The 25026-nt window shown below is 39.3% G+C and overlaps 1 protein-coding gene across 3 annotated transcripts in view; it reads right to left on the reverse strand.

Moving 5' to 3' along the window:
* Positions 1 to 25026, reverse strand: part of KIDINS220 (kinase D interacting substrate 220) — a 2951961-nt gene that overhangs the window by 38543 nt on the left and 2888392 nt on the right. For all 3 annotated transcript variants that reach the window (XM_044073258.1, XM_044073248.1, XM_044073241.1), the window contains one exon: positions 10412 to 10657. In XM_044073258.1, coding sequence (XP_043929193.1) covers positions 10412 to 10657 — 246 coding nt within the window. The remainder of the gene's footprint in view (positions 1 to 10411; positions 10658 to 25026) is intronic.

Genomic DNA, 25026 nt, shown 5'->3' on the forward strand with positions numbered 1-25026 from the left:
ATATTATTTTATACCTGACAAAACCAGAAAGAGACATTACAGTGTTGTGGGACATTTTGAGACAGTTTTAAATCTTTTTGGGATATAAAATTAATGAAGCTAAAACAAAGGCAACAGCGGTAAATTATGTACCCACATATGACTTGGTTCAGCAATATTCATATTTATGAGGACATGATAAAATGAATTAATTAGGAATATGGATTAAAAATGACTCTTATAGCAGCTAAGGATATGTGGGAGCAAACTATACAAAAGATAATATAACAACGGAGAAAATGGAAGCCTTGTTATATGGATAGTAAGATACAAGCAGTTAAAATGTTTTTCATCTCACTGATGTTATACACAGGTCAGGCATATTATTATCAAACAGAGGAGAAGTTGTGGATAGGAATTACTAAAGTGCTGAAGGACTTTATCTGGGAGGGGAAGATAGCAACAGTCAAGTGGGATAAGCGGATTCTTCCAGTAGAACAGGGTGGCTTGGGATTACTTGATTTGAATGAGGTATTTCAGAGCTACACAGTTAAGGCTCCTATAAACAGCACACGCAGAAAACTATAATTCAAAGTGGAAAGAGATGCTGATGAAACAGAGGGGAAACTCAAGAACAAGGAGAGACTGAGATTTTTGATGCAGGCCTTTAATGAGAATAACAATAATCATACAGAATCTATATCTAAAAAGTAGCAGAAAGTATCCTAAGAAGTAAACCAACCAGGGAATGCAGAAAGCAGATTCTGCTGATACAGATGACTGCAATTAGGGATATAGACAACAGGCAAGAGGGGGACGGAATTTATTGGACAAAACTGGCAAACAAACCAAGGTACTAAGAGCAAATAATTAGACAGGGAAAGATGATAGAATGGGAATATGCCAAGAATTTATTTGGACTGCAGGTTACAGATTGCCTTCCCTACCAAGGACTGCAATCACAGTATATGCAAAGAGAAATAAATGGGGGGGGTCCTAAATGAAAGACCTGCACTGGTAGAGGTTTTAGTAGCATCTAGAACAGAAGTTTCCATTAAAAAAGGAATAATTAGTACAGCATATGAAATGCTGCATAATAACTATAAGAATCAATCAGAGGAGGTCAGAAAGGCTTGGGAAGAGAGACTGGATAAGTAATTCACAAAGAAACAATGAGAGGATATAGGTATGTCTCCCAAATATGTAACAAAATCTAGAAGCTTTAGGATTTTTGCTTGGAAATTTACATAGATATTTGTATACACCAAGAAGACGTCAGAGAATTTTTCCTCAGGTAGACAACAAATATAGAAGGTGTGATGGGGAAGAAAAAGGTAAATGGGAACATATTTTGTGGGAGTGCAGTGAGTTGGTGGACTTTAAGGATTCTCTATGGGATGCACTGTCGGAGATGTTGGGTGGGCAGATTGGTATGACAAGGGAGATGATTTTTCTGAGCTATGATACAGAATCAGAATTGCTTAGACATGGTAAGGGCCTTGCGGTGTCTAATTATGGTGGATAACAAAAAAGCAAATACTAGAAAATGGAAATTAAAATCTAAACCAACTGTACTAGAAATAGTCATACCTCTCAACCTCTTAGAGCAAGAAATCTGGACAAAGCCATAAACAATGGGGGGACAGAGAAATAGGGACGTTTTTTAAATATTACTCTTACAAACTTAGAAAGTTGACAGAACAGATTTTCCATTAGTATGAATTTTCTGAAGGGTATAAAGTTAAGATTGCAGTCGTCAATGATTTGTCAATGGTTTCCAACAAAACCACAATTTTGTGAAAAACAGACCAAAAATATGAGGCAAAAATCTGGACATTCTGCAAAAATCTGTGCAGTTGAGAGGTATGGAAGTAGTGGATATAGTAACAGAGATTAAACAACTAGAACAGAGATCTTTAGAAAAAGGTACGAGCAAACTACATAGGAAAAAAAGGGAACTGTGGGAACAATACATACAGAGGAGAAATGAGTTTTAAAAAAAAGCAGGACTTAAATGAGCTATGTATTGTTTGACTGAAAATGACTGGGTAGATTATAAGTGATGTATAATGTTTGCAACTGGATGGGTGCCAAAACGTTTTCTGATGTAAAATGCTTGCAACTAAGATTGTGTTGGTGTGGTTTGTTTTCATTTTATATATATATATATATATATATATATATATATATATATATATATATAAAATATCTATGTCATAGGTTCATAGGTTTATAGGTATGTACTAGGCTAATGGCCCTGGAGCCTTTACAAACCTAGCCCATAGGATTATCCTATCATCATGCCACCCGACCTTAGTTCCCAGTCCCTGTCCATCGAGTAGAGCCACTGGAGTGATCCCAGGGGTGAATTTTCTATTTCCCATCCACTCATCAAGATTTCTCTTAAACAGGGCCATTGAGGTGCTCTGTTTGATATGTAAGGGAAGTCTATTCCATAGCATTCACAAGTGATGGTTTAAAAAAAAAAACGGTAGAACACTGTATAATAATCCTGGGTAATATACTGAATGACAGTATATCAGGTTCTTGATAATTAAAGAAATACAAGTACTGGCAGAGGAGCACTGAGGACTGATCTTATAGGCTATGATACCATAACAAGAAATGCACAATGCAGACTTCCAAGATAGCAGCTAAGAAGTATATTATTAAAGGCCTCCCACTGAAGAAACTAAGAAGCTATTGAAAAGTTGTCAAATGTTACACATTTGGATGAAATCTTTTTACTGGTTTATAGATATACTGCCTGGATGTCAGCAAAAAAAAATTGGAAAAGTAAGAAACTAACCAAGAAAGGAGGAAAAGAATTGTGGAATGGAAGGACCTGAGTGAGATCAGCATAAAACATAAATGCAGGAGACAGTGTCCAGTAAACTAGAGGAAAATGGACATGTAGTCAGAAATGTTTAAAAAAAGAAGGACCTTGGAATAATATACAAAAATAGCAAACTAAAAAGAGAAGAAACATTAATTAACTAATCTGATCAGGTGTTACGTTTGAAATCAGAAACAGAAATGAAGGAAAGAATGACAGAAATTGAAGCATCAAATGAAAAAAAAATATTCAAAATGTTGAGATCTAGAAGATACTGCACAATGAGAAAACCTGCTGTTTTATGTGACACCAGACAAGCTGGAGGGAATGAAATTTAACTTTATGAAAGCACACATAATTAACAGGCCTGGTTTTCTACAGAAGAATGTTAATTGAGAGTATGCATCATAGCTATGCTACAAAACTTAGCTTCAAGAAACAGTTGAGACAAATATTGGTTAAACTATAGTTTTAACAGCAAAAGGAGATGTTTCTGACAAAAATGTTGCAAAAAAGAAAGGTGTTAAAAATTGGTGATGCCAGGGTGTAGAAATGATTACTTGTACAACACTAGCCAAAACAGGAACAGGTTTATACTACTTATAAAGAGTCGACAAGAGGTTGAAGAGACATTGAAACCATTATATCCACAGTTTTTTTGTTTTTTTAACAATATCCTTTTCAGGTGGGTTGAAAAAAATGTCACACACACACACACACACACATGGGGGGAAGCAGACTTTGGAGGAGATAAAAAGAAGTTAATTCAACTGAACTCTGTTCAGCAAAGTGAAGGGGACTCTGTTATTTCAGTCTCTACAAGTACAGTGAGTGGATCCAAGAGAGAATATGCCAGTGAAATTGTATCCCCTATTCCAAAGGAGAGTCTTGGATTCAAACCACATGCTGGTAATGTGAGAAGATGAGGAAAGGAAAGAATACTAACTAAGTAAACTTCATAAACAGTGGGAGAAATGAAAATTAACAACCCACTACGAGTTGCTTAAACTAGTGGGAATACTGTGCTTTTCAGGAATAGCTGCGATTTGCATTAGAAGCTAGAACAGTAAGGAGGAGAGGACGCCAAAGAAGATCAGTAATAACATGATGTGATGACCTACCTTTCCCCCAGTAATCAAAGAGCCTCAATCCTCACCACTGGCACCAGTGGGGGATGTACACTGGGAGGATGACAGGCACACACACAGTATTTCTAGATGCAGCTCTCTGCATCAAGTGCAATTTCCCTTAAAAGCTCACAAAGACCAAAGACAATCCAGGGATGGTTTCTCCCTCTTTCTCCAGATCCCCCAATAAGACTCCCCACTGGCACACCTATAGAGTTGAGATCTCAGCTGACTTATCAAGCCATGACCTTCAGCACCCTCTCTGTCCAACCAGTGCTTCGCGTCCCTGCCCAGGTAGCTGACACACACACATTCTTTACACACACACACACACACACACACACACACACACACACCTGGCACAGGTTTACTAGCAATGTCCCCTATTGCCCAGGCTATAAGGTAGTTTCCCCTGCCACCAGTCACTCCTTGTCAGCTATTTTAAGGCCCTTAACAAAGGGCGTCCAATCTTACTGAGTAATGTTGCTGTTAATACAAATGGTAGCTTGACCAAGAGCAAGGCTATTAGGAGTGGCCTACACAGCATCACCAAATAAGTATGCAAGTACTCTCAGAGCTTAAATATGTCTAGACAGACCATCCACAATGAAAGGTTTAAATATATTTAATAACAAATATTAAAAGACCAAGAAAATACACAGTATATATATTTACAGAGACAGCAGAGTTCAAAATCACAGGAAATATTTAAAACAACATTGCAGGACAGTCTCAAACAAATAAAGAAAAATATCTAAACTACCCTTTGCTATATTCCTGACTACATCTAAAAGATATATACTGTACTCTAGTACACTTAATTAGAGCACCAAGGTAGATGTGGTGACTGGATCTTCTCTAGTTATTCTTGTCAAGTCAAAGACAGAATACAGAATGCAGTCGTAATATCTCAAATATTACTACTGGGATAGCTTGCAGAATGACATCATTTCTTGTCATCTGACTCTATCCCAGGTAAAACCCCCACTGCTGAAAGGCAGCAGTATTTAGCATCTACCTGTGAAAATACATACACAAGGGCTTTCCCTCAGATCTTTCCAGATCTTGGAAGTCATAAAACAATAAAACACTTCCAAGACAATACAGAAAAGTTCTCTGCACAGACACTGTGTCTGTTGCTGCACTGAACCTAAAAGATAACATCTTTTTTATGGCCCAGCCATGAAGTAATTTAATTTCAGCTATGTTTCTGAAGTTTTGCAAGTTAACCTTCTGTATTCCAGTTTCCAATGTTAAATATATACATTTAAACAGTTACAACAGTGTATGTACATTTCTGTTCTTTTCTAGTAGGGTACACTGTGGTTACATTTTTAAGCTCAGTATGTTGCAAAACCTTTTCAACATACACTTCTGTACCAGCAGTTTGATATACACATAACATACAGGTCTAATACAGTTGTAACACAAGTATCTTACACAAATCATTTCAATATTCATCTATGACATATAATTATTTACAACATTCCAGATAGCTGTGCTGGCAGTATCTCCCTTTGTCACACTTCTATATAAATCATGTTGATATTCACAAATGACATAATTATTTACAAAATTCCAGATAGCTGAGCTGGCAGTATTCCCCTTTGTCACACATGACAAAGGTAAATAGTGGGGTAACTATTATATTATCAACCCCACTATGTGTTGCTTACTTCATACTTGAGAGAGAACTAAAATGCATGAACCCTACTTTGTGTTATTGTTGGGCAGACCTAAATGTAGGAAAGAGACAACTATAACTATTTTTTTTTTATTTTCCAAGTTTGTTATACATTATTATTGTGCAAGTATAATAAAGAAGTGCATAGTACACAATAAGAAGTTATTGTAACTATGGAATACATGATGTTTTTATGGGTGTTAGTTGGCTTATTAGTAACATTAACGCAAGAAACTATTTCTCTAAACAATCATCAGCTACTCCCCTTTTCCCATTTTTCTATACAGGGTTGCAATGTCATGCCAGTTGTCACCACCCTCTCTTGATTCAATGCCGCTTTCCGATCTCCTTCAAAAGTTATACCTGACTTATTGCAAGTCTTCTCTCACACAATCCATGCCTACACATGAATTAGTCCAACATTACCCATTTTATGGAGATGTGAAAAGGCAAAGAATCCAGATATGTGGATTAAAATAGGATGGCAACTAGAGATGTGTCTGACGAGAACAAGCAGAAGATTATAAAAAAATAAATAAAAGAATGGAAACTAATAGTCATGTATATGGTCAGTAAGATATATGCAATACCTTTTTTTTTTTTTTAGTTCATTTGGTCATGTAAAAAGGACATGCATACTTTTATCAGCACCAAGGAAAGTTTTGGATGGTAATTCATAAAGAGTTAAAGGAATATACACATATATATGGGAAGGGAAGATGGCAAGCGTGAAGTCAGATAAGCTGATTTTGTTATTATAAAACAGGATGGTTTATGGCTTCTTGATCTGAAAGGATTCGCTAAAGCTATGTAATAGACAAACACATTATACAGTGATATAAATTAAACTAGAAAGAGAAGACATGCTACAAAGTGTGGAAGACTTAGGATATTTGCAAGGAAATGCTTATGCGGGTACTTTTATACAAACAATGCAATTCACAGAATTTTCTTCTCAAGCAATGATCAGATGTTGGAAATAGTGAACATATTTTTTTGGGAATGAGTAGAGCTAAATGAATTTAAGGACTCTCTACAAAATGTCCTGACACAACTGTTGGAGGACTGTTAGAGTAATTAAAGAAATAAAGATAGTGAGTTGATGTGAAGAGGCCTAAGTTTAATGTACTAGCAGCCAAAAACAATTACACAAAAGTGGAAATTAAAGATTAAACCAATTATGAATGAAGTACTGACTATTCTATAGGAAACAGAATACTTAAAAATGGGATCACTAAAAGATGGAGGAAGTAACGGAGTCAGTACATTTCATAAAAAATGGTGCATTTGGGAAAATATAGTTAAAATAATGCTCAATTAGCAATCCAGCCCAATGGCCCAGAGAGATAGTCCTTACTGCGCCCTAGACAACATTTGTTTGTGTAGCAGCACATGTACAGGAGACATCAGATGGGGGGAGGATGGTAATGAGCGGCCAACACTGGCTTACCCATCCTGGGAAGAGGGAAAAAGCCTATGTCTGCTGCTACTGCAGTGTTAAGAGCTGGGCAGGCTCTCCTTTGCAAGTAGTATACAACTTGTTTGGGAGGTTCATCATGTGAGAAAGTGAACATGTACTTCATGAAGCAGCAAATGTACAGCTTGCAAGGCTGCCATGGGTGAGGGGCTTTAGGCACACACCCCAGCAACAATATGATGCTACATCACAGTCCTCAATTTCCTTACCAGTCCTGAACGTGGGTCAAATTGAGCCTGGGTGAGGCTAAGGTTTGCATGGTAGACCTGGTGAATAAGGAGATAAGCTGGTGGCAACTGATGGTCAGCTGCAGGGAGGGGAAGCAAAAATTAATTAATTAATCAAATAATGCCCAAACTGATAGGTTGGTGGGAATTGAAAAGTATAATATGTTGTACTGCATAAGAGTACAGAACCAGAGTTATGATGGCAACTGATGCATGCACGTACATGACAATGGAATATATTTTTCAGAATTTTCTTTTTTCATTGATACTGTGTGCGGACTCATGATGCACATCAAAAATACAATGAATAAATAAAAATAAAAATTATTTAAAAAAAGGCAGAGTATGTACTTATTTTACTGTAGAAATATTTCTTCCAAAAGGCAGGTACCTGTTTTATTGCAGAAATTATATGTATGAAAAGTGGGTACCTACCAACTTACCAACTTGTTGAACAATTTCAACAACTAAATTATTATACGCGTGTGCAGCAAATGGTAGGAAGCCAATAAGTAGAAAAATATGTACACTGCAGGGTAAAGTTATAACAAACTGAACAGTGTAAGTATAGTCACTACATGTTAAATAAGGATGAAATCCTCTGACTAAATATTACGCAAAACAGGTGACCTTTATGTAGGTCTGCTTACACTAGGGCCGATTTAACAAAAGCTGCTCAGATGAAACAGAAAATCAATAAAGCATATTAGTAAAATCATAAATGTCACAACCAGAAGAATGTACATCCACCAACAAAGACTAATATCTAGAGATGTGGAACCCTGAGGCCACTAGTAAAGTAAAAAAGGACACTGCCACTACTTAAAGACAGAAGTACTGCAGTGGTCAATATGTCCTCTGATGAAGTAATAAGAGAAATCTTCAACAGTACTTTTTTCACAGTAACAACACACTTTGCCAGGATACTTTCTCTAGGGCGGAATGGCTGATTTTACTACATAAATGCAACTATAAAAAGAAAATCTTGTTGCACTATTGATTTCTTGTCTTGTAGTTATTAATACAGTGACCTTTTAAATTTCAAAAGGACAGATATTATCCAGAAGACACAGCTATTACTTGAATGTTTCAGGTAGGCCTTCTTTGGTAATATTTTTATAAAAGGCCAAAACTCTGAATGCTCTGTAGCAACAAACAGGTAAAAAACAGAACTTGGCAATAAGCAACATATTTATCATTCAAATTAAATGATGCTTAAAATCCAGTCAGAATGAACAAAGGATGTAGGTCACAATAAACGTAGAAACAGACACTTTGGACTTCAACCACTTTTATATGTTGTAAAATATAATGTAGAAAATGGCGGACAGTTCTTTATGAACATTGGGCCTATTAGACACCACCAACTACATTAGGTTTTCTTGCTTCAGCATGTACCTTGCCAAGCACATGCAGCTGTTGGAGAGACCACAGAGGTTCCTGACCAGAAAAATCCAGGGTCTGAAACACCTATCCTACACAGACAGGTTAAAGCCCTGTCCCTCTCTTCTCAGTCTCATACAGACTGCTCAGAGGTGACCTGTGTCTGGCATACACGGCCATCTCAGACCCAGCCTTGATGGAGCTGCTGCATATCCGTAAGATAAAGTCCACTCGAACAACCCACACGCAAGGCCTTAACCTGGTCTGTGACATTATTAGAACTTACTGGTGGGATCGATTTGTGTCCCAAAGACTCTCCCATGTGTGGAACAGACTCCCTCTCCATGTCAAGCAGAGTACCTGTCTAGCCCTCTTTAAGAGGAACCTGAATGACTGGATTGGAAACAGAAAATACGCCCCTGGGATCCCATCTGTGTCCCTGCTGGACAGGGGAAACAGGTGCTGACTTTGAGGGAACACGGGCAAAATAAAGGCCTCTGGGCCAATAGCCTAGTATCATCCTATAAACCTATGAACAAGCTATCATGTCAGGTCAAGGAATTTAATCATCAGTCACCTTTCAGAAATGTTTAACCACTGAAATATGAGTTACTGGGTGAGGCTCAAAATGGTGGAATGAAATGGAAACTGCCTGCGTTCTGTAAGCAAAAGGTGGTTACTAAAAATGGGAACCATCAAAAGAAAATTCAGAAAGCAGTATGGTGGTACAAGGATCAACACTGGGAGGGGTCTTATTTTAGGAAACCTGTGTCAGAGATCACAATGGGTCTGGAAAGGAAGATCAGTATGCAAGCTAATGACATATAGTTTTGAGAGACAGTTGTGGATGATGGTAAGGGATTGTCTCCAAAGAAATCTGTAGCTGGTGACAAACTTGAAAAAATATTTCACAGAAAGGGTGGCAAGGCCCCGAGTTGAACTGTTTGACAGAGCTGTATGTGACTTAAAGAGTTGCTTGGAACATAGGAAAGGACTGAACAAAAGTACATGAGGGACAAGTGGAAGGATACAATGACTTTGGTATATACATACAAGTCCAGGGGAACAACAACACTGATGCTGCTGACTTCAATACACAAAGCCATTGATGTATCTCGGACATTGGCTGTTAGGCACCTTCTCGTATACGAATGCTGAAACACACACTGTCACAAAAGGGTCCTGTAATCCACATAAATACCAGGAAATATCCAGTGAACACTGTGACAGACACAGAGGCTACATATATGCACGTTTAAATTTACACACTTATTTGTGGAAGGCTTCTGCCAATAGTGTTTTCTCAAGGTCTAGCATTTCCACGAACAACAATCTACTGTCACCTCCTTAAAAATCCAGTCATATGTTACAGAGTTCCCCTCGGTGATGATGTTCCTACTGATAGCACTTAACTTTTGTTGTCTACACTACAGAAAGTTACTAGGTTCATAGGCTGGTACTAGGCTATCGGCTATACAAGCCTAGCCATAACAATTCTCTGGCTATTTCTTCCCACAGTATTTACTTCCCTGGACCCCTGTCTAGCTGGGCGACTGACATGACTAAATGAATACCTGAGAAACTGGATATATTTTCTTCTGTTAACAATGTCAGCAGAAATTAATTCTGTATTTGCAAGAAGTGCATCACATAATTTCACATTAAGGATATGTAGTACAGAATCCTCCATATACAAACCTGCCAGCCATTGGTGTTTTGTGGAGGATCTTCAAGACCAAGATTATTTAATTCTTCAAAACTGAAACTGAGGTCATAGACTACTTGATTAGAAAGACCAGGCCCATCTGAATGACCAACCCGGTCTACAGTCTGTACTTGACGTCGAGATGGCTCATTGTGGACACTTGTGTTCTTGCTAGGCTCCACAGCAGTTCGTGGATCTTCTTGAGGTATCTGACTATCCAAGCTGCGCATTTCCAGGACCTGGAAAAGAGAGAATATGAAAGCATTTCAAAACCTTTCAATATTCTTCAATTAAAATGTGTGTTTAAGTTTATGCAGATTTCTGTGAAAACTATTAATTTTAATTTTGTGGACAAAACACTAGAATGCCACAGGCTTGTTTGACATATAAACGCTTGTTAATGAATTACTGTAAGCCACTGTTTTTTTTAAGTGCTACCTAGTTTCAGATTTAATGGATGGAAGTAACAAGGAAGGTTCTGAAGGCCTTCTGATGTACAGGCTTCTTAAGATGAGGCCAAAACAGAAAGAAACAAACTTGTCAAGGTCAATATGGAGTTATGACAATGATCTTGGGATTGCTCAGTTTGGCTTTATGAATGAATTTCAAAATAAGAAAAAACAGGAAAAAGGATAAAGGAGTCTGAAATGCCATTTCTGGATGACAAAGTTCCTGATATGTCCTCCAGAACGAAGGATAAGGGAAAAGATGTACTTGGCACTGGCTGGGAATACCAAAACGGTACAGTAAGGTTTCCCCTACTGAAAAAAAAGATCTTCCATGCTACTGACAGGCTTACAGACTACTTTTGTGGCATCAGTAGGTAGTGACTGTGCCTGCACACTGGTGAAATGGCCTCCACAGGAATGTGAGAAGACATCAGAAAATAGCTGGTTGAGAGAATCCATTACCATTGCTTCATCGCCTCCTGACAAACAGGGAAGAAGCAAAATCTTCCCTGTTTGCTTATTTATTGACATCTGACAACTGGAAAAGTCCGACTGGGTAGAAGACCATTTTCAGCAGTGGCCCGGGGAAAACAGTTCCAAATAATTACAAAATATTTTAAGATAAATAATTATACAATCTTCAAAAATAAAACAAAATATGACAAATTAGACAAGATGGACAGGATTAGGAATCAGTATATTAGAGGGTCAGCACAGGTTGGACAGTTTGAAGACAAAGCAAGAGAGGCGAGATTGCGTTGGTTTGGACATGTGCTGAGGAGGGATGCTGGGTATATTGGGAAAAGGATGCTAAGGATGGAGCTGCCAGGTAAGAGGAAAAGAGGAAGGTCTAAGATGAGGTTTATGGATGTGGTGAGAGAGGACATGCAGGCGGTTGGTGTGAAAGAGCATGATGCAGAGGACAGGAAGAAATGGAAACAGATGATCCGCTGTGGCGACCCCTAACGGGAACAGCCGAAAGAAGATGGTGAGACATATCTCTCACGTTGCAAACATGTTCTGATTGAACCTCATGCTTTGTCTCAGATTCAGATCTATCAAAGAAAACCTGGTTATTTGCCCAATTAATTTATTGACATTTGATATCTGATTACCAGGAAAGTCCCACTGGGTAGAAGCCAATTTTCAGTGGAGGTCTGGGGAGGAAAAGCTCCAAATTATTACATAACATTTTAATAACAGCACTTTTACAATTTTCAACAATAAAACAAAAACATCTAAAGTTTAACTAATTATACTAGATCAGTGATAATATAAAAACATTGGTTAAGAACTGATACAAGTTATACGACAATCTGTTAAACATTTATAGAAATTTAAGAGAGTTTGTAGAGAAGTTAATGGTACGTTAATCTAATGCAAACATGAATTGCAATATAAAGTGAGGGAAAAACAGGCTTATGGTATATTTAGAGTAAGGGAAGAGAATTTGATAGAAGGAAGGAAGCAAAGAAGGGACAGTAAGGAGGTATAAGGAATGAAAAGGTGCTTTTTCACATTTAGGGATATACAGTAGTTTATCTTGGTTTTGAGCAAGAATATAGCCAGATTTTCAAATAGGAAGTCTTTCAGACTGGTTTTGAAAGATAGGAGGGAGGGTATTCAGGTAAAGTTCCAAGGCCTTAGCAACCTTGCACAAGTACAGACAATGCCCATCAGATTTGCTAAGTTTGTAGACAAGAATTTTTGGTCACTAGATCGCAATGACCTACTGGGAACATAGTTGCGTAGAATGTTTTTTAGTGCTGGACAGGCAGATGAATGCCGGATAATTTTATAGGTGGTAAGAAGCTGTGTATTTTGTTAGTTGATGAGGCAGTTCTAACAAATTTAGGCATTTTAGTGCTATACAGTGGTGGGTTCTAAAAAGGGCATTTTCTGTAAATTTAACAACTTTGTGTAGCATTGTTCAAGTTTTAAATTTTGTAGGTCTGAAGGTTAGTAAGGATGGGAGCGCAATAAAGAAGAGTGTGGAGGAGGTAAGTAGTGGCAAGTGAAGCTATAGTTGCGTCAAGTAAGAAAGTATTTGGCTCTCTAAAGCATCCCTAGTTTTTAATGAGTTTTGTCTTATGCAATTTTGTTCATAGAGTCATATTCAAGCCCTAACTTTGAGAGGATTTGTCTATACACACTGAGCAGAGTGGAGGAGAGGTGTTGACTACAAATCTGAGCTGAAATATATAAGTATCCTGTTTTTTTGGATTATTTATACTGATTATTGTTTCTAGCAATTTATATATAGCACTTTTTATTGCTTGCTGCATAGTTTTGTAGTGTATTTTATTGCTATTAACTAATCTGCACGGGTAACTGATTTGTTTGCAGTTAAAAGCATTCTGTAGAGTCTCATTGCTCCTTTATCTGTTTAAAAACTCTCATTTTGTGCCTTTCTGTACTGTTTGCTATCTGTAGGCTAATAGTTTTAGTATTGTCCCCACTCCCTCCCTGTTGGTGTCTTGCTGTTATACTTGGTGGCTTTGCAGTTGCCCGCCCCTACTGTAAATCTGATCTGGGACACTCCTCCCAGTCTAGTGTCATTAGCTCATTCTACCTAATACAGAGAGAACATTTGATAAGGCATTCTGTTTCCCCTTTTTCCCTTTCAAAAAAAAATTGCCTGAATCTCCTTGTGTTCTGACTATGCTTCTCAAACATTTTGGAAATATAGAGTATATTTTAGAGCATTTATTATAACTAATTGCCTTAATATTGCTACAACTTAAGTGCTCTAGGTTGCACTGCATCTGAATTGTTTGTGTTTAAGCTGCTTTTCTGTATATATAGACTTCTCTGTATATGTAGACTACCTACTTATTCTGCTGTATTACTGCCTCTTAAATCATTTTCCAGTTGTGCACTTGCCTTGCTTCATTTAAAAAGTTTTAAATTGCTAATTTTGTAGAGTTTTAATTGCATTTACTGTTTAGGACTACACACTCAAATGTGTTAGCATTTTCTGTGTTTATTTACTGTACTATTGCATTGTTAAGCCTGTTTCAACAAAAAAAAAAATACTATCTTGTTTGCTCGTTTCCCACCTTTCCTAGCCAGTCCATATCCCAGGCTTTGCTTGTCTCGGGACTTTATTTTCTGTGTTCAGAGCTATCCAGATCTTGCTGTGGAAGAGGGAAGTCCTACTGCTTATCAGTGGGAGTGGTGAGCATTGTACTGCCTATCTAACGCTAGAGGAGTGGTTTCCAGCTCTGAAATTGTAATTTTATTACCCTTTTTGGGCTGATTTCTATCCCTTTCAACTTTCTGGCTTACAAATGCGTGTGTTTGCACATTTTTCACATCGTGCAGCACTGCAGGGTTACAGTTAAACTATTCCAGGTGCCAGAAAGTCTGCTCTTCAAATTTTCCCTTAGAACTAGCTGGTTTCTCAGTAGTACTACTAAAATCTGAACCCCTGTGACTAGCACCTGCTCTAGAACCTGCTGGAAAGCAATAGGAAGCCTGAAACTGATACAAGCACTCCGCTCCCCTTGCCAATAAGGAGAAATTAATCATAGGCACTAAACAGCCTATAATTGCAAAGTACCTTGCAAAGGGTAAGGGAAAACAGCTCTTAAAATTTACAAAAAAAACACGTAAACAGGCATGTCCAAGGGTCAGCTTCCGGTGATTTCTACTGTCCACCTGGTGAATCTGGGCATACTGGGGCAATGCGGCAACTGCCTCATGTACACAGACAATCCTCACCTCCTACCACCCAACACTACAACCTGCGAGAGATGCACTTACATAGCCAAACTGGAAGCAAAGCTCTCTCCGGCCAAGATTGTGCTAGACAGTCAAGAGGAGAAGGTTAACACCTGCATTACACCTCAAGCAAATCATAGCCCTTCAAATAGGGTTGCCAGCTGTCCGGTTTTTGACCGGACTATCCGGTTTTCAGTGAAATTGTCCGGTGAAAAAAAATCATCAAAACCGGACTAAATAAAGTCCGTTTTTTTTTTTTTGCGCAGTCCGAGTCATCCGAGTCAACTTAAGGAGGACTGAAAAGTAAAAAAAGTAAAAAACTGAAACATACGCGCAACGCAAATTCAGCGTGATATGATTGTGTACTTAGTTTTGTTCCACTTGACCACTTTATTTCTCTAAAGCGGGTTTTACGTGTCATCACCGTTGTCAGTGTCACTCACGCTCACGCAGCATGCTGTAACAGTTTTACACACCTGACCTGGCACCTTTTAATGAGAAACCAGTCCACTGGCTGCAATACGCAGCAGAATGCTGGAGTAGGAGGAGTGTGTTTGACAGGCTACAGCTCGGTCATGTAATGAATAGCTGGATAGTTTAAACCGGCGTTTGAAGACTATGACAGTGTCTCGGTTTACTTCGTTGTTGAGCGGATAGTTGGACGATGGTACTCATTCAAAAGTACTGAAATCCAGAAATAGTCAAGGACTTTTTTCCATCTATTCTATTCAGCTGCTTGCTTGCGATAGTGCCCCTTAGTTAAGGTAAATTACCGCTAAATATGTTATCAGTTCTAATGTTTGGTGTTTTTTGTTCTTAATCAGTTTATATTTGTAATTTTCGGTTGTGGGAGAGGAATAATGAATGCCTTTGTGCATCACTGAATGAGTCGCAGAAAAAAATGTTAAGACTGGCTAGAACTGAGCTTTTAGCTGTTGCCAGACTTGCAGCAATATTTTTGAAGGAATGAGGACCGCCTTACCAACTGTGGGCCATAATTTCAGATCATTTTGAGGGGGACCCCGCATCTGACCTCTCATCACTAGAGTTACCACCTTTTCAAATGCCCAAAGTGGGACAGTTGTGGCACAAACATCAGATTTTTCAGGCCAAAACATACCCACAGCCAGTACAAAGGACAGAACTTCACTGTTTTGCCTAAATAAAAGTGTATTCTTGTAGCATTTTAGTTGCTTGTTCTGTTTCTTTTAACATTTAAGTGTTTCAGATACAGAATTCCTGTTTTATACAACTAGTCTATTGCATAAAATATAGGAAATAATTTTGCCCTAAAATCTCAGGACATTTTCCATTTTTACAATTTTTTTGCAGGACACAAAAGAGGGACTGTCCCTCACAAAGTGGGACAGGTGGTAAGTAACCCTGTCTACCACCCCACCTCTCCCTCCGCATGATGGCTTCTTGAGCTTAATAATATTTCATATTAGATATCAGAAATGTATGCTATTAATTAATATTAAAATAAAATAATATATTTGTTTATTAATTTGTATTTTGTCCTGGATTATCCCTATCCAACATCTCCTATTGCTCATCTTGCAGGATTTGTTTAAATAACTCTGGCACACTGTAAGGGGCCTATTTGTTGGGCACTGAGGTACTGTGTCTACAAGGTGTGTCACCAAATGAGTGCACACTGGCTTACCAGTAACCATGTCTCAAATTCTGTAGTACTGCTTGGATATCCGGACCCTGGGTAGGAGTCAGCTGCAATTTCCCCTCGTGTTCCCCAACACAATTGTTTTCATTTTATTTTTTCAGTCTCCTTTCCTGTATTCCTTTCGTTTGATTCATACCTTTCTCTCCTTCTAATCGCATCCCATGCCCAACAATTGTGCATACCCAAATACTTTATTTTCTCCTTTGAAACATTATACTGTACAATGTTATGATGGTGAACAGGTACTCTTCTTACCTAGTTTACTACTTTTACTGATTAAAATCTTGTACTGCATCTACTTGATTGTGATCATTGATACTACATACTATCCTGACATACTTCTCGGCATGCTTCTTACATTACCACTGCACTATTGCATTGTTATTGATTAAAGTTTATTGTTTTTGGTAGCTTTTTTCTTTGTGTTACTGTTTTAATACCTTTAGTAAAGAAAATAATTTTCTATCCACCTCTGCCTCCCATTACTCAACTCTTCATGTTTCACTTCTCTGGGATTATGTTCCTATCTGTGACAGCAACAAGCATTTATCTGCATACTGCAGATTTGGTAACATTCTGACTAAGTGATCAGAAGTTACTGCACATCAAAGTACCTGCATTTCTAGTGTATGTTTTAGTGCTGCCTGAGACTAACTATTCCGTATTTATTTCTTGTAACTGTAACAACCATCCATAAACTCCATACCAGTGAGAAGCAAAAGAAAATGTTACCTTGCAGTCTTCAAAATAAGAATGGTCTTATCCGGAACAGAAAAAGAGGGCGTTCCCATCAGCTGATGTCACAGTGATGTCACAAAATGGGTGTGGCATTGATGGGAGAGTAGGTGGGAATGGGTGGAGTTATGGGTGATGCGAGGGGTGTGACCTTAGTCCGGTTTTGGCCACAAAGAAATCTGGCAGCCCTACCTTCAAAACCCACACCATCAACACCCACACATAGCAACACTAAACCCACATATGTGGAGGCCCTTAAAATTAACCTGCCCAAGCAACAAGGACCTCCGAAGCTGAAACGCAAACAAACACCAGTCACAACCAAAGTGAGACATAGCTCACAACGCCAGTGTGCCACCCAACAACAGTCCCCAAGGCAAGACAATGTACCCAACACTTTAGTCATAGGTGACTCTATAGTCAGGCACACTTATGTCCCACTCACCAGGAGAAAATTACAGTCAGCTGCCTGTTAGGTGCCAGGATCCGCCACATAACGCATGCATTCAAGTCACTCCACAACAAGTACAAATATGACTCTGTCATTGTCCATGCTGGAGTGAATGACTCGAGACGTACCTCCCTGGACTACATGAAAAGAGACATGGAAGAGCTCTTGTATCATGTGACCCAGGCAGGTATGACCCTAGCCCTGAGTAGCATCCTGCCTTCGCCCAGAATGATACCACAGTATCAGGACAAAATGACTGACTTCAACAATTGGCTAAGCTTCTAGTGTCATTCAAAAGAGATCCAGTATTTGTCTGCCTGGGAAAACAAGATAGACAAACCACAATGCTTTGCCAGAGATGGTCTGCACCTGTCACCCCTGGGATTCAGGTAACCGGCTAAAGCTCTTGCCACCCTATAGTGCCGTTTTAGGCAAGGTTCAAAGGATAAAACCACCACCGTAACAGATACAAGCATGCAAAATCTGAAGGTAATGCTACTCAATGCTAGAAGTCTAAACCTCAACATGCACTCTCTCGAGGCACTCCTAAAAATGGAAAACATCGATATCTGTACAGTAACTGAGACCTGGTTCAAGGCTCCAGAGAGCACCCCTGCAATACCAGGCTACAATTCTTACCACACTTTTCGGCCACAAAACCAAGACCGAAACACTAAAGGTGGAGGAGTGTCTATATTCACCAAGGATATTCACACCTCCAGGCTAGTTGCCCAACACAATGCATCTGAAATTCTCCAGGTGCAACTAACACTAGGTAAGACTGCAATCCAAATTGTAGCTCGCTACAGATCCCCCACCATGCCCCAGGATTCTCACTACACCTTTCTAAACATACTGGAAAATATTAAGATACAACCAAACACCCTAATATTGGGTGATTTCAACTACCCTGCCATTAACTGGGAAAACTACTCAGGTACCAACTCCTTTTCCCAACGGTTCTTGGAATTCATAAATTCCAACACCCTGGATCAACTAATCCATTGTCCCATCAGGGGCTCCAATATCCTAGACCTGGTCATTACCAACATGGGAGATAGATGCTCCACACCAGTGGTCACCCCCTCATTGGTCAGGTCTGACGATAAGCAAATCACCCTTGACATCCATATCCCACCCCCAGTAAGGAAAACTCCTTAAAAAAACTTCTCCAAAGCCAAAGAAGTGACAAACTTCACGACACCCACGCAGACTGGATCTGGAAGTTCAATTGCAGAATCCTACACTAAGGCACTGTACGAGCACATCCACTCGTGCATGAATCGTGTCATCCCAAATAGAACCAAAATGCTCTTCTCCAAAAAAAGGAAGCCAATCTGGTGGTCCCCTGCCATAAACAAACTATACAACAGAAGGAAGTAACTGTTGCAGAAAAGAAGAAAATCTCAGGATGCAAAAAACTCCCTCACCAGCCTCAGTAAGAAGCTGAGATCCCTCATAAAATCCTCAAAAGCTAGTTACAAAAATAAATCTGCCAAAGATTCCAAAGACAACCACACGGCATTCTATAGTTATGTCAAGAATCTAAATGGCAATGATCAAATCTGCTCTGAGCTACAACAGAATGGCATTAAATATACTGATCCCAAGGATATTGCCAATATCCTGGCAGATCGATTTAGTGCCAACTTCACCCCCCTCTCACCCCCTAAAGGGCCCATCTCAATACCAAAAGATTGCCAAATTCCAGTAATCACGGCCAAACAGTTAGAAACAGCACTCTCCAAAGCTAAGAATACAGCATCCATGGAACTAGATGACATCCCAGGCTGTGTACTACATGAACTACAAAATGAACTGGCACCTCACTGAAGTGTCATGTTTAATCATAGCCTCACCTCAGGCTTTGTGCCCACTGAGTGGCGTACAGTTACAGCTATCCCGCTCCACAAGGGAGGATCTGCCTTGGATCTCGGGAACTACCGTCCCATCAGTCTGACAAGCCTGATCTGCAAGGGCATGGAACGCATTATCATGGAACTTATAAACAAAGACATTGGAAACCTTCAAACACTGGACACCACCCAGTTCGGGTTTGCTGAGGGCCGATCTTGTCTCATGAATTTGACTGACTTCTTCAAATCAATCTCCAGAGATGTGGACGAGGGTAAAGCGGTCCACACAACCTATCTGGACCTTGCCAAGGCCTTCAACACCATCCCCCACTCTGGAATCATAGATAAACTTACTAAGCTGGGCATAAATCCCTACGTCAATTGATGGGTTGCCAACTGGCTTACTGACAGAACCCAGACTGTAAAAGTAGCCGACTCCAAATCCAGATCCAGACAAGTGGAGTACCTCAGGGTTCAGTCCTGGGACCACTCTTGTTTGGCATCTACTTCTCTGAAGTACATGCCAACACTAAGGGACTCTGGATAACAAAGTTCGCAGATGACTACAAACTGGGAGCCATTACTGAATCTCCAAATGATGTGGATATTCTACAAAAGGGCCTTACAGAAACAGATGCCTGGTGCCAGAGCCATGGGCTCAAGCTTAATGCCAAGAAATTTATATTTATCCCCTTTGGAAAAAAAACATGTACCCATGAATTACCACATAGGTAGCAGGACACTAAACATCGAAAGTGTGATGAGAGACTTAGGGACACAGGTGGACAGTGGTCTCACTTTCGATAACCACATCGCCACAACAGTCAGGAAATCCTTCTATGTGGCACACCTCATCACTAAGGGCTTTTCATCCAGAAAAAAGGAGGTCATTGTCCCACTGTACTCATCCCTCATTAGACCCATTATAGAGTATAATGCCCCATTTGGTATGTATCTCACAAGACATCTGCAAAGGCCACAGAAATACCTCACTAAAAGAATCACAGGCCTAAAGCAGATTCCATATGCTGACTGTCTAAAATAACTCCAGCTATACTCTGTGGCATATCGTCTACTCAGAGGCGATCTCTGCTTAACATACAAGGCCATGTCAAACCCTGAACTGTTGGACATGCTCCACTTAAAGAAATCCCAATCTTTCAGAGCCACACGCTCCAGGGATCTAAACCTTGTCATCACAACGAACAAAACATGCTGGAGGGATAGGTTTCTGACCCAGAGACTCCCCATACTCTGGAATAGACTGCCCATACATGTTAAGCAGAACACCTCATTGGCCCTCTTCAAAAGGAACCTTGATGATTGGATGGGAGATAGGAAATTCACCCCGGGGATAATGTCAGTCGCCCTGCTAGACAGGGGTCCAGAGAAGTAAATATTGTGGGAAGAAATATCCAGGCAATTGTTATGGCTAGGCTTGCATAGGCCCTAGGGCCGATAGTCTAGTACCAACCTATGAACCTATAATAATTTGCTAACAGAAGTGATTTCAATGGTTGTATTATCAAGAAAGAAAACTCTACATTTTGTTTTTTCATGAGACAGGGATTTGGAGGGGAATTTATTTACTTATTTATTTAACATTTGTTTACTGGAAAAGTCCGACTGGGATACAGCCCATTTTCAGCTGAGACCTGGAGAGAAATGCTCCAGACGCATGTCTTTGGAATGTGGGAGGAAACTGAAGAACCCAGAGGAGACCCATTCGAACACAGGGAGGACATGCAGACTCTGCACAGAAGGCACCCCAGTCGAGAATCGAACTAAAGAACCTCTTAGTGTGAGGTGACAACGCTAACCACTGCGCTGCCACAGTAGTTTGTTTTTTTTTGGGTTGAGCATGAGTTGTGAGTTACAGAGCCATGTTTCAGTGGCTGTTAAAGCTTTCTGAGTGATTTTTTTGAGGTGTATCATGTTTGTCAGATGTCCAAATGAGAGTGGAATCACCTACATATTGTATTACGGTGGCCTAATGTGTGAATGTATAGAGGGCGTTGGTGAAAATGTTAGGTCTATGTAACAAACCAGTGTCATATTGCAAGTGTTGACAGCAAATGCACTCTGAACTGGGGAATCCTCCTACAAAGACTGTAATATTAAATGAATTGCTCTCACCTCTATGATGCTGACATACAAATTGGCCTATATCTGTGACCATACTCCTTGGACAATCTGTCCCTGACAATGTTCCCCCTCTAAGGCAGATACAGCTGTGTCAAAGGTCACTGCAGGACTATTTATTTATTTCACATTTGTTAACTGGGAAAGTCCACTAGACACATGCCCTTTTTCAGTGGAGGCCCGAGGAGAAAAGCTCCACAAATAAACAGTAAGAATGTATGCAGTACATAATATACAAAAGAGTTATGAAAAACACAACATAGAAGAAATAAGTTGACATTAACAGAGTGAGAAAACATAATTAAGTAGACACATACAGAGAATATTACACAATGTATAACTGACTAGTCTGGTTATGTAATACTTCTAAGAAATACAACAAAGACCTTCTAACAATTCCCTACAGAGTATAGTGGAACTGAAGATTGAAGGTAGCCTGGACCAGTACAGCAACAGAACCAATTAGAAGTATACTGAGTTCTTAGTGTCTTTTTAAACTGTGTTAATGGTAAGATAGTAGATACATGTGTTGATAAGGAGTTAGACAGCTTGGATACGTAGTTAAAGAAGAGTGGTTCTCCTGCTGTGTTGAGGGGTTTAGTTACTTCAAGAAGGAATTTATTGTTTGAGCGCAGAGTCCTGTTACTTGAGTATGGTTGCAGTAAGGTTTATAGAGAAGGGGTTTTCTCGGGGTAATGCAGAATTGTATGAGCTAGCATAAGTTGATTGTATTGCAAAAGTTGAGGAAATTCTAGCCAGTTAAGGTGCTTTAATGCTAGACAGTGGTGTGTTGTACATGGGGAGTCAGTAGCAAACCTGGCTATTTTGTTATAGCAAGATTCTAGTTTTGCTAAAACAGTCTTTCTAAGATTGGTGAAGATAGGGGAGGCATATAGTAGGGTGGAAAGGAGGTGGATACAATACATGGTGGCTTTTGATTGTTTGGTGAGATACTGTCTGTTCCTACATAGGGTTCCCAGTTTCTTATGTACTTTTTTAATAGTGTGGGCAATGTGAATATCAAATCTCAAATTATTGTCAATCTCAACACTGAAGTTTTGTGTGAGCTATGGGGGAAATTATAGCTTTGTTACTGGATGTGTTATTATTGTCAATCTCAACACTGAAGTTTTGTGTGAGCTATGGGGGAAATTATAGCTTTGTTACTGGATGTGTTATTAAATGTGGGGTCTAAAGAGGTGGATCTGGTTGGTTTGAAAAGGAGCAGTTTTGTTTTATTAGGATTCAAAATAAGTTGGATGTTAGGAATTTTTCAACTGCTAGAAAGGATCGTTGAGTAAGTGATTGGAGGTCTTATAAGGAAGAAACTGAACAGATTAGAGTGGAATCATCTGCATATTCTATGACAGATGCATGAGGAATAGAAGAGCAGATATTATACAGAGAGAAAAGTAATGGGCCTAGAACGGAGCCTTGTGGTACACCAAGAATGACTGGGAGCAGAGGAGAGAGTTCATGTTGCCACAACACTGCTTGTTGGTGGCCAGTGAGGTAGCTTAGGAACCAGGCTAAGGATGAGTCACTAAGGCCTATACTGGAGAGAGTTTTGACAAGTATACTGTGGCTAACCATGTCAAAGGCTTTTGACAAGTTGAAGAAGGTGGCTGACACAAACATGCCATTGTTTCTGTGGTAGTTAACTGTATTAGTGAAGGACATAAGAGCTGTGGTGGTACTGTGATAGGGACAAAAGCCATGTTGAGTAACTGATAGGAGTTTGTGTGTATGCAAGTAGTCCATAACTTGGGTGTGTATACATCTCTCCAGGATTTTGGCTACAGGGGATAGGAGAACTATTGGACGATAGTTTGTCAGTTCTGTGGAATTCTCTCCTTTATGAAGAGGGATTATATTTGATATTTTCCATATTTCGGGGACAAGGGCTTCGGACAGGGATCTGTAAATGAGGATATAGGGTAGGCAATGGCATCGGCTGCTACTTGTACGAATTCTGCTGGTAAGTTGTCAGATGCTAGTGCTGTGGGCTTGAGTTTTTTACGGTATTTTTTTAATCCTGTCAGCAGAGATGGGCTAGAAGGACTAGGGACAAGGAGAGGACTGTTCAATGTCAAGTCAGACATGGGCATTTATCATGTGAACTGAAACCTGCAAGTTTTGGAAACTTTTACGTATGGAGTCAAGGGAGCCATCTACTGAGCCCACTGAATGTTCAATTTCCACTGAAAAGTTCTCTTCTTTATTGGTATGACATTCAGAACCATGAAAATAGTTTCTGCCATTAACTCAACAGCTTTAAGGTAAAAAAAAGACAGGGTCTGAGAGAATGCAAATGATCTGAAGCATCCTGTTCTGTAAAGACAAGGAATGATGTGCCCCTCAGGACAGGGTGTCCGTGGTGCATTCAATGAATGTAAGAAACTTACAAGGGGCCATTTGGGACTTGTTTACTGTGATGATTAATAAATGGGACAGACTCAGAAGAAACTCCCTCAAAGAAAAATAACTCCGTCATGGGCTGATGTGGCTGGCAGTCAATCATCCACATAAGGAAATGTCTTCACCCCTTGCAGCTTCTGGTTCACTGCAATCATGAACATGCATAAAACCCTGGGTGCTGAAGTGAAAGCAAAAGGAAATGTCTGGAAATGATGACAACTCTCTTCCACAGGAAGAGAAAGATTGTCCTGTGTGATGGTCAGCCATGCATTCAGGTGGCAGGACAGATGACCCCAATGCCGCAATTACTAGAACATTAATATGCAGTTGTGACCACATCCTGAAAGACCAGATAAAGAACTAGCTATCTCATTGTGTCATAGAAGGCAATTACTGAAGTCCATATAAAAAAGTCAAAAATGTGCATGAATAATATACATTAGTGCAATTATTGCAATAAGTATTTCATAATTAATTATTTAGTCCCTTAGGGGATAAGGTCAAACAAAAAATAATCAAACTTCCCTTGTTAATAAAACCCCAAAAAACATTGTGCCATGTGTACATGATAAAACACTAAAATGTTAAAATTTTGATTATGCTTCTGATGAAAATGTTGGCAACAGGATTAAAAGGGAAAATATTTTTGATGCCTCTTACATACTCCTCTATTCTTAGCATATTTGGTCTCTTAGTTTGAACTGTATAACAAACCTCATGGGTACTTTAGGGCATACTCCAGTGTTTTGATAACAATTCTTTATATAGTGCTCATTAATCATGCAATTCACACATTATGATCCATAAATTCAAAAACAAAGCATCTCTTGCACTGCATGCCATCATTTTTGACTCCAAAGATCTCTGAATGGACCACTTCATCATTTACGCTGGGAGAAATTCTGTATGAAAACAATCAAAGTAAGACTACTTAGAATCTTATCTGAATTAACAATATAACAGTGCTTTATTAAAATATGTAATATTCATTTACAAACGGCAACTAACAAAGTAAATATAATCTTGCTCAAACTGTTTGCCTCTACTTTATACAATTTTGGACTCCCTTCTCTCCACTGGTCTGTCCTCCACCCTAACAATAAAAACGTGGAACAAGTGATAAGGTGGAGAGAGCAACACCAAAGCAACAAAA

This window comes from Protopterus annectens, chromosome 1.part1, assembly GCF_019279795.1.
Source record: "Protopterus annectens isolate FY-2018-M chromosome 1.part1, PAN1.0, whole genome shotgun sequence".
NCBI classification, from domain to species: domain Eukaryota; kingdom Metazoa; phylum Chordata; order Ceratodontiformes; family Protopteridae; genus Protopterus; species Protopterus annectens.